The 19,814-nt window shown below is 44.5% G+C and overlaps 1 protein-coding gene across 1 annotated transcript in view; it reads left to right on the forward strand.

The window, feature by feature from the left end:
- Window positions 1-14,990: 14,990 nt before the first annotated feature.
- RNF169 (ring finger protein 169) overlaps window positions 14,991-19,814 on the forward strand; it is a 100,318-nt gene continuing 95,494 nt past the window's right edge. Inside the window, exon 1 of the mRNA XM_007448103.1 lies at window positions 14,991-15,498. Within this exon, the coding sequence (XP_007448165.1) occupies window positions 14,997-15,498 (502 nt within the window). The 5' untranslated portion in view covers window positions 14,991-14,996. The remainder of the gene's footprint in view (window positions 15,499-19,814) is intronic.

A 19,814-nucleotide genomic window follows, 5' to 3' on the forward strand; every position in this document is an offset into this window, starting at 1 on the left:
AAAGAGATGGAGGGATAGAGGAAGGTATGCAAGAGGGGAAAGCGATTAAAGCAAAGGAGAAGGTGAGAGGGAGGGGTGGAGAAGAAAGACAGGAGAGGACAGGGTTCCACCGAGCGCGCAGCGCTGGGCGAGGCGCGCGGGACCGGCGGGCTGTTCCGGGCGTGCGGGCTAGAAGCGTCAGGCGCCCTCTGCTCGCTGGGCTCGGGGTCGGGCCGCGGGGTCCTGGGGCCCGGCGGGGCGGCGGGACCGGCAGCGGCGATGGCGCGACGGCCGCGGGGGGAGGCTGCGCGCGGGCCGGCTGTGCACGCCAAGGGCGCCAGGCGCCGCGCTCGGGCGCATTTGTACTTTGCCGCGGGAAGCAGGCAGCCCCGGCCTGGCGCTGGCCTAGCGCTGGCGCCTCCTCTGGGGCACCGCGGGCTCGGTGGATTGGCCACCCGAGAAACAGGCCCACTTTTCCCCCTCCTCTCTAGTGCCGGTCTCTGGGACAGACGCTCCAGGCGCGGCGCCGAGAGGAGGCGAGGGGGCTGGGGAGGGGGAAGGAGCCACCCGGGCCACGGGTTTTAACCCCTGACTCCCCGCGGCGCCCAGAGTGCAGGAGGACCGAACCCAGTTAGGCTTCAGGTGGGAACTGGGGGTGGGGAAGGATGAGATGTCGAGTCCGGGAGGGGAAGCGGGCTGAGGAACCGAGAGGTGCTCAGGTTAGGGAACTCGGCGGTGCGTGCACGGAACTCCGCCTCTGGATGAAATCGGGACACTTGCTGTTCTTAATTCTGTTTGTGGACTTGGCCACTCCACCTGAGTCTGTTTCCCAGATCCCGATACTAAAATTGGGATCTCAGTACCTTTTGATATTTTAATGTCTTCCCGCAATTATTTCGAACATGAAATGAGATAATGAACGTCAAAGCACTCAGATCTCGAAAGGAAGGGGGCCTAATTCCAGGAGCCTGGAATGCTCTTACCAGTTACCCCCCGAACCCACAGACACCATATGCCCAAGCTGAAATCCAGCCCAGAGGGATCCTTGGTCCTTACTTTGGGAGTCTTCCTCTGCTTTCCCCTCCCAGTCCTGAAGCAGGACACAATCTCTCCTTTGCCTCTGCAGATGAGGCCTGCACCTCTCTGAGAGTGTTTGTCATACTCAGTCCTCTTGAGTAAGTGCTTTTTGTCAAAGTGTTGTCTTTCTTACCAGAAGGTGAGTTCTGGGAGGGCAAAGCCTAGAGCTCCCCACCCCAGCCCATGGTTGGTGCACCAAACCTCGTGCTGAATGAGTGTATGAATTAATAGGACCTAAGAAGAGAACCACCAGCTCTGTCCAGATAAGAAACACTCAAAATCTGAACTCAAAAGGGCAGGGCTGGGCTTCCCTGGTGGCGCAGTTGTTGAGAGTCCGCCTGCCAATGCAGGGGACATGGGTTCGTGCCGCACTCCGGGAAGATCCCACATGCTGCGGAGCGGCTGTGCCCGTGAGCCATGGCCGCTGTCCTGGCTCTCTCCCTAGCTTGGACATCTTGTGTAAGTTCATCCACCCCCAGTTTGGACCTCAGCTTCCTGCCCAGCTTCTCTTGCAGAGCTGCTGGAAACTCCAGTGAATGTTGGAGGGGAGAAGACCGGGAGGAATAAGAAGATGGGATGTTGAATCACATCCCACTCTGGTAGGGAATCACATTTCCAGGTTGAAGCACTTCTGACTGTGTCTGTAAAGATAACTTCCTAGGCTATGGCTGTGCTCCGCATCTACTGTGTTGCCTCCATGCTCTCCAAGAACAGAGAGCACTGGAGGAACCAGTGATCCCGGAAACAGGGCTTCCCCAGGGCTCTCCGAAATAGAGACAAACACGATCTGCCCCTCGGTGCCCTTCAAGCTTAATTTCTCCTTCTCCAACACGGCCAGCCACTTCCTCTCCCTTGAGTTTCCCTTTTTGCTTAGGCTTTCAGGGAACTCAGAGTTAAATTTAGTGTTTAATTGCGTACTCCCTCCCCCCTCCCCTTTTTTTGGCCACTCTGCGTGAGGCTTGTGGGATCTTAGTTCCCTGACCAGAGATTGAACCCTCACCCTTGGCAGTGAAAGTGCCGAGTTCTACCACTGGACCTCCAGGGAATTCCCATTTTAGTGTTTAATTGCAGAAATAACCTCATCCCAAGGACTTGGGACAGAGCTCTTTTCCTTTCTCCATCTTTGTTTAAAGTCTGCTATACACATATATTCATGTCTTAGGTAAAAGAGGTGGATTGAGATTGGCCTCCCTTACATCCTATCTATTCTACTTCAGGAAAGGTCTCTACCATGAGACAAAAAAGGTCTCAACACTCCTCTCCATCCTTATTGTCCTCAGAGCTCAGGCCATCTTCATCCCCTACTGGACTTTCTTAACAGCCTCTTCGCAAGTCTTCTGCCCCTAGCGTGGCCCCTCCATTCTATTTTCTTCACACTTGCCATAAGGATTATGTTGATCATTTCTACTGACAAATCTGATCACATCATTTTCCCACTTAAAACCCATTATTGGAAATAAAAAATATATAACATTAAGTGCAATGTGATATCCTGGATTGGATTCTGGGACAGTAAAAGGACATTAGTGGGAAAACTGGTGAATAAAGTCCATACTTTAGTTTATAGTAATGTACCAACATTGGTTTCTTAGTCTTGACAAATGTGCCATGCCTATGTAACATGATAACATTGGGGGAAACAGGGTGAAAGATCTATGGTTCTTAGATAAAAACACTGTACTATCTTTGCAACTTTTCTGTCAATCTAAAACCCTTCCAAAATAAAAGGTTTATTAAATATATAACAGGATAAAACATTACTGACTTCCTATCATTTATGGATTATAATCCAAAATCATTAGCATTGGATTCAAGACCACACATATTTTGGCTTTGCCACCTACCCTATACTTTCACCAGCCACTCACCTCCCAAACTGGCCATGCATTTTCACACCTCCATAGCTTTGTATATGTTTTCCTTCTGCCTGGACTATCTTTCTCCTCCTTCATCTAGTGAATTTTGTTTTACTTTTCAAAAGTCAGCTCTGAGTCATTTCTCTCTCAGGCCTTCTCTGAGTCCCCCAGGCAAAGTGAATTTTTGGTAGCAAAACTTTTAGCAAATAGCAAAAATTTGTATTTTAACTGTTGAAATGTAAATATTTGCATTTCTACCCTGCACTCTGAGGGCAGGGTTTGTTTGTTTGTTTTCATTTATATCTATATTTCCAGCATTTAGCAAAGTCCCTGATACACAAAGATACTGGGTAAATAATTGCTTCATGAAGGAATGAAGACCTCAGTGATATTATTTTCTCATGGGAGAGGCTTCAGCACCCCTGTTGCTCTCAGCTTTAATCAGTGATTGACATAAGAAAGGAGCTCTTGAGAAAAGTTTCTGTGTCATCTGTAGAAATACTGTTGAGGATGGTTGTCCATATATTATCTAATATCCTTTAAAAAGGAGATTTGAGGGCTTCCCTGATGGCACAGTAGTTGAGAGTCCGCCTGTCGATGCAGGGGATACGGGTTCGTGCCCCGGTCCAGGAGGATCCCACATGCCGCGGAGTGGCTGGGCCCGTGAGCCATGGCCGCTGAGCCTGTGCGTCCGGAGCCTGTGCTCCGCAACGGGAGAGGCCACAGCAGTGAGAGGCCCACGTACCGCAAAAGAAAAGGAGATTTGATAAATTTTTCCAAAATCTAGTCAGGAAAAAAAATTACCCATAGCAATTTGTTGTACCAAGTTTGTCTGGCACCTGCTTGCTTCTGCCTTAGGGAACTTGCTCACAGCCTTCCTATGTGGCCCACTGCACTGTTGGACAGCTCTGGTAGAAAGCTCTTTAACTGAAATCTGATTCTCTGAGACTCCCCTCATTGCTCTTAGCTCTGCCCTCAGGGCTGCACAGAACAAGCCAAGTCCTTTGGTCTTTTGAGATCTCTACAGAGATGTGAGGCAGAGAACTCTTCCATACTCTCATCTTACCAGTTCTGGCCCCTGGACCCCTCATGCCACATTAACTTTTCTCTCTCTTCAGATGTGCTGAGCTCTTTTCTCCCTACGCCTCTGCACAGTATGTTTTTTTCTAACACCTCCCTCTACCCACTCTTATCTGTCTGGCTTATTTTTCCAGGATCAAGGTAACCTCCTTCATTCATCCAATAGTTATTGAGAGCCAACCTTGTGCTGGGCACAGTGCTAGGTGCTAGGGACACAGTGGAGAACAAGACAGACACTGATGCTTATAGTTGAGGTTCTCGCTGAAGTCTCTCTAATGGCCTTCTTTCCTCCATGCTTCTGTATCTCCACTATAGCCCTTGTTGCACTGTATCACCAAAGGTTTTATGTCACCTCCTCTAAAGTGAGAACATTCACTGTTATTTGTCTAATATCCTCCCTAGCTTTCAGCACACAGTTTTGTACATAGTAGCTGCTAAATAAAGGTTTGTTGAACAGAATTCTTGTTCTTTCAAACAGTCCTTTTGTGACTTGTTATTTGTGGCCAACAAGCTTCCTCCTGGACTGCAGGCTTCTTGATTATGTAAAATTAATATAGCAATAAGGACCATAGAGTTCAGAGTCAAGGAAAGTTTTCTTAACTCAGTCAACTTAGTTCTGTAAGTAAGATTCTAAAAGCAGATTTACCATATAAGAATCAATATAAGAGGACTACATAATACATACTGCAACAGTGGTATGCTGATAAATGTTTAACAACCAGTTCTCCAAGGGAAAAAAGCCCTGGTTTATAGCATTTGCCAATTTCCATGGTGTAAATATTCCCATCAGGGCCAATTTCAGGCTACTGAGGGTCATCATAGGATGTGGAGTTGAGATGCACAGTAGGACACCATTATGCAGTGCTTCCATCATACAGATAAAATAAATGTAAATAACTTCAAGAACATTGATAGTAAAATGTAATAAAATAAGTAGGAGGCAATACTTTGAATGTTTTAAATATAAATTATTTAACTGTAAATTTATATAAGTTACTGTTTAGTAACGATCGAGTTTAACAATCAGCTTGCAAAATTCCTGAAAATTTACCACTGGGCTCTCCCAAGCCCTTATAAGCCAACTCTAGTACATTGCCTTTATGTGATGCCCTGAAAAGGGTGAACAAATTGACTCTTGAAAGTTGTGTCCAATTTAGATACATTAAGAGGAGAGTCTTATTTATAGGAGCTGTTAAAGTTGATGTTATTTGTAAAGTGAACAGTCCCCACTCCACTTCTACTCTTCAGCCAGGTCAGAGTTATTCATCCATGTAAAACATATTTATTTAAGACCTACCGTTATTTTAGGACATGTTCATTTGGATCTCCAGATACTGTGCATGTAGTTGGCCTAAATAAATGTTTGTAGAATGAACATGAGGCTCACGCATATTTATTTGTATGGGTACTTATGTGGCTATGTGAATACTCCTAAGTCCTTTTTTTTCCTCCGTCAGTGGGCCATCTCTTCCCAGGACAGCCTGCACACAGAGATTCTGATGGAGGAGGTATCAGGAAAGCAGGATGGGGGAGCACATAGCCCTTAATTTCACAGAGCCCTCATGAGCGAAACTGAGTGGGGACAAAGTGTCTTCAATGGAAGACATGGAGTGGGAGCATCCTTCATCCAGGTCCTAAGCTTTGCAACCGACCAGACGCCTCCTCCACTGCTGGCGTCATCACTAACCAAGCACCAAGGAGAATGGATCTTCTGTTCCTACCTCCTCCAAGCTCAGGGGGACTTTTGAAAAGCAGTTTGTCCTCAGAGACTTCTTTCCATAGGTCTGTGAAGATGTAGCTAGAGCACCAGTAAACAGTGCCACACGACTTGGGTTCTATAGCCAGACAGTGGCAGGCACTGGATCCACCCAAAGGTAGATTGAGGAACCACCAGAGTTATCTTTTAAAAATGTAAATCATTCAGTGTCACCTTCTTGCTTAAAACCTCTCCATTGCACTTAGAATAAAATCTAAACCTTTTGTCATATTTGGAAAACCCCTCCATGACCTGGCCTCTGCCTGCCCTCTAACTGTAGACCATCCTGCCAGGGCCTGCAAGGTTCTAGTACATTGGCTTTCTTTCTGCCCCTGGGTACACCAAGCTGCCTGGACCCTTGGCAGGGTCTTTGGCCTGGAAGTTTCTCCTGCTTGGAATGCTCTTCCCTCAGCTTTTTTTCCGCAGCTGACACTATATTCAGCTCAGATGTCACTTCCTCCGTGAGGTTTCCTTTGTGCAACCTGTCTAATGATGTCCTCTTCCCATCATTTTCTATCATATTGCCTTATTTTATTTCCATTGTGTCACATCATTATCTGCAATGTATTTCTTCATTATTATATTATCTGCCTCTGCCATGAGCAATGAAAGCTCTATAACAGCCTGGACTGTAATTCTTTTTTTTTAAATTAATTAATTAATTAATTAATATTTTTGGCTGCGTTGGGTCTTTGTTGCTGCGCGGGCTTTCTCTAGTTGCAGCAGGTAGGGGCCACTCTTCATTGTGGTACCCGGGCTTCTCACTGCGGTGGCTTCTCTTGTTGTGGAGCATGGGCTCTAGGCACGCGGGTAGTTGTGGCGCAGGGGCTTAAGTGCTCTGCGGCATGTGGGATCTTCCTGGACCAGGGCTCGAACCCATGTCCCCTGAATTGGCAGGCAGATTCTTAACCACTGCACCACCAGGGAAGTCCCATGGACCCTAATTCTTGATCTCTGTTTTATTCCTAGTTGGTAGAACAGTGCCTAGCACATAGAAGGGGCTTACTGAATATTTTTTTAATAAATGAAAATAAATGGAAGATATCTGGATTATCTGATTCCTGTGAGGAATGGACCCTAAACTCAAGACTCCAAATCCTTGGAATTCAACCACGCTTGTATTTTCATCATTATTATTACTGCTCTCACTTTTATTATCATCTCACAACCTACAACAGTGCCGCATGGTACGTGGGGGTACTTACTGTCTGTAGAACGAATGAGTGAATGAATAGACATCAACTTTACAGCTGACCTCAAACTTCGTTCCTAGCCTTATTTGCTACTCCATCCCCAGTCCAGCTTCTTATATATACTAAGCTCCAGTTACTCAAAACCAACCGTTTTCACCTGACACACCATATCTTCATGTCTCTGTGTGTTGGCTTATTCTACTATTCCTTCTATTTAGAATTCCCATTCCCTGTCTTTGATGAGTTCTCATTCTTCCTTAGGACCCAATTTTGTATTCCATCCAGGTAGTTAGTCACCTCTTCTTCTTGTGCTTCACTTTGTCTACATCACTGTTAAAAACTCATCTCCTGAATTATAGTCATTTGTTGACATATCTGCCTTCTCCTCTAGATAGTGAGCTCCTTGTGGACAGGGACAATATATTTTCATCTCTGTGTTCTCAGGAACCATTGCTGGGCCTACCGCATAGCAGTTTCACAATATCTGTTGAAATCTTGCATCTGGTATTGGGCATAGGCTGCCTACAGGGGCATATGCTAGGTTCTGAAGGAGAAGATGTACAGTGTTGGGCAAAACATGGTCCCTGGCCCCAAGGATTTACAGTCTAATTAGAGAGACAAGTCCTTTTTATGGAGAGGATGTTATTAAAAACCAGTGTATTCTGGAATTAAATATGAGACAGGAGAAGCCTTGGTGTGTTAGAACACATATAGGACTGGAATAGCCAGTAGACTTAGTTTCTGGTTCCGACTTTACTATTAATTCACTATGTGGCCTTGACAAATGATTTCTTTTCTTTAGGCCTTGGTTTTCTTCCCTGTAAAGAAAGATGTTTGATCAGAAGCCTTGGATGGTTTCTAAAGCGGATTCCAGCTCTGACATTCCGAGTTTGGCTCCATGGAAACTGGGTGGAAGAGATGGTGGGGAGAGCTCAGTAGTCTTGGTTTGCCCCCTGGTGGTCGCTCAGCGACATCACAACCCCGGGAGACCTGCCTTTTCTCCCGGACGGAGAGAGCCCAGAGCCTAGTAAACAAAGAACTGTGGAACAATGACCATTCTAGAAGAGAACCAATCAGCTGGTCACTGGTGGATTGGTATAGAGTCCTATCCTCCTTCAGGACGAAGGAACTTGGGAGATCATGCTCTCTGTTCTCGGCCTCCAGCTAAATCCATCTCATATCTGTTTCTATTCAAACCACCGGAAGTCAATGTTTAGAGGCTCTTTTGTAGCCCCCTGACTTTTTCTTCTGCTCGCATCACAGTACGCTAAGGCAAATTTGTTTTTCTACTTTCAGAATAATTGAGGAATTGTACTCCTCCATTCTCTCTTTGTTCTTATTTCACATGGAAAGAAACCGATCCTTAGAGCACTGCCTCTTGTCTCCAGCTAGTTTGGGTTCAGAAGAATTGGACAGTGATATGAATACACAATCCATTGTCCCTCTTGGCCAAATTCGAGTCTAAGGACAGATGAATTTGAAGTTGTAGTCCTGAACCCCAGTGTCCTCCAAGTCTACCCTTCCCCCTTGGGCTTTCTGATACCTATTTTACAGGAGAGCAATTGAACATCCAGAACAAAGCAGAGGCAAATTTTTCATTCTGGTCAGAATTACTACCTACCCATTTATTTATAACAAAATGAGGGTTTTTGCTCCTTCCCACTCTTTTCCTGGAGTAGGCCCATGAGCCCCTCCTTCTGGGGCACTTGGTCCAGAAAAAGTGAAGGTAGCAGAAGGATTTCTTTGATGAGATGAGAAAAACAGACAGACTAGAATAAGACATGTTATTATACTGTAAAAGGTAATCAATAATAGCAGAGAAAAGTTTGTCTTTTACTATCATTATTTTTTAGATTAATGCTTTATATTTTTCTTCCAGTTTTATTGACATTGAATTCATATACAACACTGTATAAGTTTCAGGTGTGCAGCATAGTGGTTTGACTTACATACAACGTGAAATGATTATCACAATAAGTTCAGGGAACATCGCTTATCTCATATAGATACAAAATTTTAAAAAAAGAAATTTTTTTCTGTGGTGAGAACTCTTAGGGTTTACTCTCTTTAACAACTTTCATATGTAACATACAACAGTGTTAATTACACTAATCAAGTAGTACATTACATCCCTAGTACTTATTTACCTTATAAGTAGAAGTTTATACCCTTTGATCACCTTCATCTAATTCCGCCTCCACCTGCATGCCCCCCAGATTCATACTTTAGAAAGATCATTCATTCTGGCTGCAAGATAGAAAATAGAAGAAGGCAGGACTAGATGGAAAATGTGCTGTATATTTTCTGTTTGCCTCTCCGGATATTCTCTCCACCCTGCTCCACCTGTTCTGTGTCCCAGAAGTTTGACCTATGTGGGCTCCCAAAGGACCCCAAAGTTTTGCCTTTTAGGTGTCTCACTCTGAAGTGGAGTTAAGAAGGGCCATTTATTTCCTTATTCTGTATACGTTGAACCTAAAGGATTTCTTAGAGCCACCTCTATTGCCTTAAGAGAAGAACAACCAAATAAAAGAGGGAATTCTTTGCTTGGAATCTTGGGCCAGAGCCTGAGGGTAGGGAGGAGAGGAAGCAAGACCAAGGGGATGGGAGGGAGGTGCAGAGAGCGAAAGAGAGAGAGTGAAACCAGCTGTGGATTTTAGGTGGATTTATAGGTATCTAGAGGGGGAAGTTTAAAGAAATTAAAGAATTATTTTTCTCCACCAACGTGCTTGTTGGTTAAACAGATTTTTTTCTTTTCTGGCAATGCACTGCTCTTTGAACCTTGCTAAACACTAAAGACATAACTAAGGGTATAACATTCATTCATTCCGCGGCATCTAGAATGTGCCAAATACTGTACCTAAAGCTGGTCCCACCAAAGCTGGCCCAGCATCCACACCTTGCCTGCCTTGTTCACTCCTGAATTCTCAGCACCTATATTATCCTACCACATAGTAGGTGCTCTCTAGATACTTGAATATATGAATGTTAAGTGCACTGTACTTTCTCCAATGACATCTCAACTCCATGGAGGTGGGATGAAGTCTGCTTAGATTATTTTTATTCCTCACTGGTAATTATAAGATCAAGAGGTATCCTTATAAAATACAAATCTATACCTAACACTTCCTTGGTCCAAATATTAAACTTTTCAAAGGTCCCCCAACAGCCTGAATTTATTTCTCTGTAATATGGAGATAATAATATACTCAGCTCACAGGGTTACTTTAGGTTTAAATGAGATAGATGGATTACTGCTGGGCATGTGCCCAGCACGTGGTAGTTGCTCAATAAATTCTAGTTCCTTTTCTTCTCCAATTTTCTAGCCTCATGTCCAACCCAGTGTTCTAGCCACATCAAATTCCTCATTAGTTCCATACAGATCCTGAACTTTCATACGTTTGTGCTTCTGCTCTTGTTTTCCCTCTGTCTGGAATGCCTTTCCTGTGTCTACCTAGTGAACTCTTCCTCATCGTCCAAAACAGAGCTCACATGTCTCCTCCTCTGGGAAACTTTTCCTACTGCCCCCTCCCCACCAGCTTTGCTCTCTGCTTCCATCGCACCTTGTACGTGTCTCAGCTTTAGAGCTTGTAATTCTGTTATAATTGTCTCTTTTTTTTTCTGTGATAGTTATTTACGTACACTTTTGCCTCTCTGTTAGGCTGTGACCCTGAGGGGGGCAGGAACCGAGTCTCATTTGTATTTGTAGAGCATTGGGAAAGAATCTGGAGGAGGCTGGAAAGATGACAGGTAGAAGGATGAGCTTAGCAAAACGAACTAATTCTTCCCCTGAAACAAAAGGGAAGGAACCGAAGATAAGTGACAGTAAGAATGTAGCAAGAACCTTTAAAGCAAAAGGGAAGGGGGCCAAATCACAAGGAGAAATCTGGCTTGAGGGGGGAAGAGTACAGGAAGAAGAGGCCACCAGGAGAGATGAGCAGGCCAAAGGAGGGGTGGGGCTGGTGGGGTCTGAGGGACTGAGCCTTCTCCTTCCTAGATGTTTGAGGCCTCAGGAGGGACTCAGTGCCTGGGCTGGCAAAAAGGGGTTTGGGGGCCCACAGGGAGGAACAGCCTGTCTCCACCTGGAATGAAGCCAAGTAGCTTTGCTTCACATTTGAGTCTTTCAGTCCAGCAGAAAGTAGCTGGAGCCTCCAGCTGGAGGGAAGAGGGTAGGTTTGCAGTGATGTGGATGAGGAGAGCTAAAGTGATGGCGGTGGTATGGACCATGGAGTGCTAGTTAGGGACACACTATGAGAAGGATGGCAGGGAATTTTGGCAGTGATGCAATCGTCAGAAAGTATGGCAGGAGTGGCAGAGAAAAGACAGCTGGAGAGGAAGCACTGTAGGTGCGGCTGCCCCGCGACCTGTTCCAGTTGGCATCCTCAGTGCCTGCATTCGAGTAAGCCTGCAAGTCCTTCTTCCCTGGGTGGACTGTGGTACAGGTGGGGGCTTTGGGAAAAAGCAACACGTGCAACTTGGGCTTCTTCTACTCTAGGCTGTCGCACTAAGCTTCTCAGATGGTTTCATATTGGTTCTTCGTTGCTGCGCACAGGCTTTCTCTAGTTGCGGCGAGCAGGGGCTACTCTTCGTTGTGGTGCACAGGCTTCTCATTGCAGTGGCTTCTCTTGTTGCGGAGCGTGGGCTCTAGGCGCACGGGCTTCAGTAGTTGCAGCACGTGGGCTCAGGAGTTGAGGCACGTGGGCGCTAGGGCCTGTGGGCTTCAGTAGTTGTGGCACATGGACTCAGTAGTTGTGGCTCGCGGGCTCTAGAGCGCAGGCTCAGTAGTTGTGGCACTCGGGCTTAGCTGCTCCGCGGCATGTGGGATCTTCCCAGATCGGGGATTGAACCCATGTCCCCTGCACTGGCAGGTGGATTCTCAACCACTGCACCACCAGGGAAGTCCCTTCAGGTGACATTTTAAAAACAACAAACCAGTGTCTCAGTCAGAGTACTTTGTTACAAACAACAGAAATTGTGAGTAATTTAAGGAAAAAAAAGACATTTACTCAAAGGATATAGAGATTTGACAGGAAGGCTGGCAAGCTGGATTGTGGAAAATGGGTGTAACCTAGGAAGGCCAGGCAGCAGGCACTACGGCCAAGTTCATGCCTCAGGCACAATCTGGCATGGCCACCATCACCACGGTAGGGACACTCCCCCCTCTACCCCAACCCCCAAGGGACCCACTGTGGTTGGACACCTACTGTCTCCGTTCCTGTGAGTAATTCTAAACTTGTCAATATGCCTTTGTGTCACCCCCTGAAGATTCAAAGTTCAGAGAGGAGTGGCCACGTGGCTGAGCCTAGGTCATATTTCATGTTCTGGCTGCCCCAGGGCAGGGAGAAGGCTATCTCTCTGATTCAGCTTCCCTAGTCTCAGCAAAACTGCACAGAACGGGTCATTCCCCCAAACAGGAGGAAGTTTTGGATGCCGATGGTAACTAAATAAAGCAAAATGTCTACCATGCCCTCATCTTTCAGACTGCTTTTCCTTCCCAGTTACTCTCTTTTGTTGATGGTGATTTGCGATCATAATCTCAGGCTTCCCAGGCTTGACACTTTAAAACCATCCTCATCGCTCTCATTTTCCCACATAGTGAATAACTCTCCAAATTTCTTAGATTTGCCTTGCCTTCTGTCACAGATACTGCTTTAGTAAGATTACTTTGGCAACAGCATAGAGGAGAGGAGAGACTGGAAATTGGGAGTCAGACTTCTAGAATGTTAGAGCTAGAAAGGACCTTTGAATTTATCCATTGTAGTGGTCTTATCTAGGAGTATTCATTAGAATTCCTATGGCATTATAAAAATTTACATGCTGGCATCCCATCCTCAGGTTTTGGGTTCAGTAGTTCTGAAAAGGGACGTTGGCATATGTGTATATATGTGTGTGTTCGTGTATGCGCATGTGTGTGTCTTTCTGAAGTGTATCCCAGGTTGAGAACTGCTGAATTCCAGTACCCTTATTTTAAAGATGAGGTGACTAAGGTCCAGAGGGAATTTATCTGTTTGAAATTATCCAAATTAATGAAATGGAGAAAGTGGTCATGACCAATCCTAGATCTCCTGGCTTTTGGTCTAGTATTACTCAGAACTCTTGCTTTTTCCCTCTGCAAAAAGAAATTTCTTGTCTTTATTTGTATTCGAGAAAGCATGCTACACTGCTATGGTTCAGCTTCTCCAATAGAAAGTAAACTTCAGATTGAGAGCCCCAAACTGTCAAGAGTGAACAGCCCATACCAAGGGCCCCATCTCTAAGAGTAATTGGCTTGATCTCTGGACCACAGGCCTTCCTTGTCAGAATCTGTGCAAAGCATCAAGAACCTCAAGTGGGAAGTGAAATGAAGAGAACCTTTGGAAGGACAGCCTGGATGAAGCCATACTTCTGAGTTTGTCAGGATTCTAACTGTCTGGGCCTCTGTGCACACAACCCCTTGTTTCAATTACTCATTGACCCTTCTTCAATTCTTCACTGTCCTTTAGCCATCTGGTTCTCATTTTGGGAATCCACTTCTTTCTTTGCTATGCTGACTTCCACCAATCACTCTGCCTTGGACTGGTTTACTATCAGCTCAGGTACTGTTTCCAAGCAATCTCATGGAAACCCAGGGCCTCTGATGCCTTCCATTACATTATGTTACTTTTTTTTTTTTTTAAATTTGCTCTCCTTACAAAACTTGTGCTTTCTTATAAAGATTCCCAAGAGGAAATGCCATTTGCTGAATGCCTTCCTGCTCCAAATCTACTTTAGTGCAAAAAAGCAAAGGGTGGGAGAATTGCTGTAGCAGAACCCTCTCTCTGTCAGAGGGAAGCTATTGTTTCTCTTGTACCCTCTGCATCCAGAAAGGGGACTGGCACCAAAGTCTGAGCACCTCACTCAGTGACTAAGCCAAGCAGGAATGGTGTGGTCAGAGCTGTCCTTTAGGAAGTAACTCTAAGAACTATGGAGGATGGATTGGAGGAAGAGAGTCTGTGGGCAGGGAGACAATTTATAGAAGCTTCTGCAATAATCTAGGTGAGAGATGATGAGACCTGAATTGGGCAGTGGGAATGGAATGAAGAGGAGAAGATAGGTAGGAAAATGGTCATTTTGGTGGGAGAATTGACAGAACTAAGAAACTGACAGATGTGGGAGATGAGGGAGAAGTAAAGATGACCAGGTTTGGAGCTTGAGGAACTGGGAGAATAGTACCTTTACTGGAATGAGGGAAATAAGAAGAGCTGTTTTGAAAGAAGGGTGGAAGAAGTGACTTTAGTTTGGTACATGAGGGATGCAGACATCCAAGATGATGCTTCCATCAGGCAGTTGACTATGCAGGGCTGGACTCAGGATGTCTGTACTGCAGATATCAATTCGAGAGTTTCAGCTGGAAGAAAATGTGAGGTGGGGTATGGGCTGGGGGGGCAATACACGGAAAGGAGTAGAGGACTGAGGCCTGAGCCTAGAGGAATACCCACATTTAAGCCCGAAACAAGGGGGAGGGCTCAAGAAAAGAGTCTGAGAAAGAGCTGAGAGGGGGAAAAAAAACCAAGGAAAGTGTGGCTTTGCCAGCCAAGGGAGGGAAGTTTCAGGAAGGAATCTGGAGAGAGAGTTTACTGAGATGTGGACTGACAAGAAGCTGCTATTTTTGGCAGTTAGTTGCTGGTCAGGGTAGGACTGGGTCTCAGTCCCAACAGCTATGAAGCAGAGGCAGGGTTCTGAGTAATTCACATACTCCCCAATCACATTAGCCTCAGTTATCAGGGTATTGCAGGATAAATAAGTGTAATTACTTCATAAAGTTTAATATCGCTCAGTTTCCAAATAAATCCCCTCGGTCCTCAACTTAATTTGGCCCACTAAGAGGAAATCGCAAAGAGTAGAAGGCGAGACCGAAGACCAGATATATGAAGGATAATAAATATTAATGAGGTTTCACCTCACGCCAACCATGTCCCGAGAGACCCTCTTCTGGAGCCCCGCCCCTCATGAATATGTATATAGCGGTGCCCGCCGCGCACTGCCCCGCCCTCTACTCTTCTCCCTCGCAACGGACTCTCCCTACAAACGGGAAACAAGATGGCGGCGGCAGGTCCGAGTACTCGGGCCTCTTCCGCGGCGGCAGCGGCAGCTCTGAATCGGCGGGGTCGGCGGGGCCGCTGTGACGAGATGGCGGCAGCCAAGACTGGGACTCCGGGCCCGGCCTCTGGCCCCGCGCTGCTGGTGTTGCCGCCGCCGTTGCTGCAGCCGCCGCCACCGCCGCGGCCGGAGGAGTCGGACTGCGCTGGGTGCCTGGAGACCCCGGGGGAAGCGGCGGCCCTGCCGTGCGGCCACTCGCTGTGCCGAGGCTGCGCCCAACGCGCCGCCGACGCGGCGGGTGCATTCAACCATATTTTATTTATACATTCCCCTGAGGTTGGAAACCTAGATTGCCTCCCGCTTCCTGCCCCCACAAACGATGCCACCATGAGCATCTTTGTATGTGTGCCCTTGTGGGTCCTGGGTCCGCGTCGTGACGGGGGCGCGGCCGCCACGGGGCCCAGGCCCGAGCAGGAGACGCGCGGCGCGCCAGCGGAGCCAGGTGGAGTTTCCTCTCCTCTCCTTGGGGTCTGGAGCGAGGCCGCCGCGCCCCGGCCTGGCCTGGTTAGGGGGTGGAGGGTCCCAGGCCCTGGCCCTGCTCGAGCGGGTGTCGAGAGTTCTCGTGGGGTTGGAACCGGGCTCTGCCCAGGTGCAGTATGTGTTTCTGAATCTTGAACTTCGGGATGAAGTACGGGCACGATGGATTTGGAGTCAGAAGTTTGAAGGGAGCCATAGCATTTCTTGGAACAAGTTAGGGCCAGGTTGGAATTGGTGAGTGGAGGAGGGTACCGAACTTTGTAGGGGCAGTGGAGGATCCGAGAAGTGCTTGATTTAGTGTTGGGTGAAGAGCTTGGGGTTGAATTGCTTGTAAAGATGTGATCCCTGGGCCTGAATGGGTCAGTGAGAGGTGTGGCATATACGGAGTTTGAGGGGCAGATTAGATTGATTTCGAGGATGCGAAGGGAGCTTTTCAGACTTGAGCGTCTGAGTTCATATGTGCAGTTTTCACAAAATCTTGAAAAACGCAAGAGCCTGGCATGTAGAGAAGACGAAATAAATGATGGCTATTTATATTTATAATAACTAATAATAAGCTCCAGCAGTGCTCTACAAAAAAAGATGGATGGGGTTTAAAAGTTTTGGAAGCGGAGATTGGTTGGCGGGGGCTGCTTCTATCTCGATGGCAGTGTAGGTTTCCTGCTATTTTCCTGGCAATTAGGAGTCCGTTGAAGGACTGTTGTCTACAACTTCTTTGCCTTCCCCCCGTCCCTCCGCCCCGCAGCAGCCTGCCACTCTTTGGTGCTGAGCTTGACATAGAAAGTGCCCTGTTGAAAACACAAAACAAAACTGTTATAACTTGGGACTCTTTGAGACACACCCAGTCAACACAACAGCTAGAGTTCTTTGATAAAAGCTTACCTAGGAAGAGATTTTTCAAGAAACATAATTAGGAAAGGACAGATATTTGCACCTTTTGTGTTGGGAATTCTGCCATGTGCTGTTTTCAGTAGGGAAAAGGAGACATTGCTTGTGTATGAAAGTGCAGTCACTAGAAACTACAGGTTCCAGAATGCAGTCTGTTTTGATTCAAGCAGTCAAACACCTGCCACTGTCCTAGGATACCTTATTTTTATTTCTGTCTTACTTTCTGTGTTCCTCGTTATTCCTTTTAAGCTTCATAGCATCCTTATGAGATAGGTACTTTTATTTCCATTTTATAGATGGAACTGAGGCCAAGAGAGGTTAAGTAAGTTGCCCAAGGATGAAAACCCAGTTCCACCTGATTCCTGCCCAGAAAAGGGATGAAGGCCTCCCCAAACATCATCTATGCTATTTAATTTGCTTCAAATTCTGAGATTATGGTAAAAAAAATTAAGACAGTATTTCTCTGGTCTCCATACTAGTACTATTGATTATATGGTCACGTAGGATACAAATTTCTATTTTCGAAGCCTGTACTCCTTTGTGGAATATCAGGTCTGAGATTTGAACCATGAGAGGGTGTATGACTTGATGATTTGTGCAAACTTTTTCCTTGAAGAAATTTGTGTATCAGTGATTAAGAAAAACAATATAAAATGAGATTTCAAATGAGGCTCTGTTGAGTCACTGAATATCCACCAGTTACTTTCTATGTTTGTATGAGGACCATTATGAAAAATATTTTTCCTTAAATGTTCTTATTGTTGGATCATTGAGTGTATATAATTACATGCTTGTTAAGTCAAAACATTATAGAAGAGTATTGCTGAACAGGATTTGGGAATAAACCCTGTTTATCTTCTAGCTTTAGCAAGTTTTCTAGACCTCTTGAGTTTATATGCAGTATTTTTAAATTTAAAACTTTAATAGGCAATTCACATAATTCAAACAAAAATATAAGAAAGTATACAATGAAAAGGTTCCTCCTACTCCTTTCTTCATTTCCCATTTTCACCAAAGATTCATGTTGATTCTTCCACAGTTTTGTTATGCTTATACATGGAAATTCAAATATATTTATTTTATTTTTTGATCTTTTTACATAAAAGGTTATATGCACTGGTGCTTTTTTTCATATAACAATACATGATGGATATCTTTTCATATCAGTACATAGAAGGTTTCTTCATTGTACTTATAGTTACAAGGAATTTCATTGGATGTAACATAATTTACTTAATCATCTATTGGTGGATATTTAGGTTGTTTCCAGTCTTTTGCCATTATGAATTATTGTTTATAAAATTGTTTTACAATGTATATGTACATTTTTATGAATAGTTCACCTGTAGCTTTCACCAGATTCTCCAAGTGTTGCAAAAAAAAAGGTTAAGAACTTTTGTTTTAACCCAGTTCCCTCATTCTACTGAAGAGAGAACTGAGGCTCAGAACAGAGAAGAGAGTGACCAGGTCATTGTGGGTTAGTAGCAGATAACAAGGGCTGAAAGGCTAACCCTTAAATAAGGGCTAAAACATAACCTAATTCACAGTTAAATGTTCATGATGGTTTGTAATAGACAGTAAAAATACCAGTTTCATAATAATTACATCACACTTTTATGAGTGGGAAGCAGCAACAAAATTAGCAATTTTAGGTAAATACAGAAGTATATTGCTTAGCAGGATTCTTTTGGCATAATTAGGTCAGTTGATAAAAGAAAGGGCAGACCTGCTTTATAAAACTGGAAAAAAAATTTTGTAGTAAATTCACTGGTATTTAAGTGAAATTCTTAACTTTTTTTTTTTTTTTTAAATTTCTTGAAGTCCCATGGCTCTTTTGGAATTGAATCGAATTGAATTTTGGAATTTTTTCTGAAAAAAGTGCAAGAGTTTGTGTGTGTTGAAAATTTTGGTTGTGCTGGTGATATTTTTGTTTTTTGTCAGCTTCTCAAGATTTAAAGTTCAGAACCTTAATAACGTCTGTATTAAGTGTTTTATTTTATTCTTACATACACTGTCAATTTGCTTCTGGATACAGTATCAGTTAATTTGTGCAGCAGTGTGTGTTGAAGGTTAAGTCAGTGATCGTTTCAAGATGAACCTAGACTTCAACTGTATGTTCTTTGAGGATCTGCAGCTCATTGTATGTATTGACATATTAAGTATTTGGACCATATTGAGCAATATTAAGCAAGTATGTAATGAGTGCCTACTCTGTGCCAGACACTGTTCTAGATCCTTGGGTGACATCAGTGAATAAAATAGTCAAAGATCCCTCCCTCTTCGAGCTTATATTCTAAATTTAGAAACAGTCCTGGTCCATTGATTTTTAAAAAAGAAGATTTACCATACAGACATACATAGGTAGATTTGCAAATATAAGAACATTTAAGCCTCATTGATAAGAATTTTTTAAAATGAATTAATTAACTTATTTTTGGCTGCGTTGGGTCTTCATTGCTGCGCGCGGGTTTTCTCTAGTTGCAGCGAGTGGGGGCTACTCTTCATTGCGGTGTGTGGGCTTCTCATTGTGGTGGCTTCTATTGTTGTTGAGCGCGGGCTCTAGGTGCGCTGGCTTCAGTAGTTACGGTGCAGGGGCTTAGGTGCTCCACATGTGGGATCTTCCTGGACCAGGACTTGAACCCGTGTACCCCTACACTGGCAGGCGGATTATTAACCACTGTACCACCAGGGAAGTCCCAAGCCTCATTGATAGTAATTAATTTTAAGAATTCATTTAGTCTTTTGAAATCAAGGATGATCATTCTAAAGTATGCTGCCTTTGAACTTGAAACCAAGACCTTTTTAGGACAGTTCTTTTTCCTTTTACCATGGGTAATAATTGAAGAGAAAAGCTAGACAAAGGCTGATGAATCTTTAAATTGGCAGTTTAATTTTTTTTCTATTTGTAGTGTTAAAAGTGCATTTCAAAAATAGAATAATTGAAAAAAATTGAATAGTGCCCCATTTATTCCTTCCCTTTATCCCACCCCAACCTCCCTGTTCACTTAGGGTTGACATTTATCCATTAAAAAAATTTCTTCTTTCTGTGAAAAACAAGTAGTTCTGGTTTATTACTCAGTTGGCAGACAATGTTTGCTATGTGTGCAAACCTAAATTGTATGTAGGACTAATGAATAATGAAATCATGTGATTGTAGTGTAAAAGGATAGGAATTTCCCTTGTCTGAAGGGATTTGTCTTAAAATGTATAAAATGACTCAACTTTTTATCCTAGTAACACATATTCCAGAATTTGAGTGTCCTTATGTGTTTTACTAATGTGGAAATATTTGCCTTGTGTTTTTTAAAACTCAGGATGAGATTACCTTATAAACTAAGCCTTAATTCCCATTGACAGAATAGCTCCATTCTGTAGAATTCGGGATTGAGCAGC

Source organism: Lipotes vexillifer, unplaced genomic scaffold (assembly GCF_000442215.2).
Source record: "Lipotes vexillifer unplaced genomic scaffold, Lipotes_vexillifer_v1.1 scaffold640, whole genome shotgun sequence".
NCBI lineage: Eukaryota > Metazoa > Chordata > Mammalia > Artiodactyla > Lipotidae > Lipotes > Lipotes vexillifer.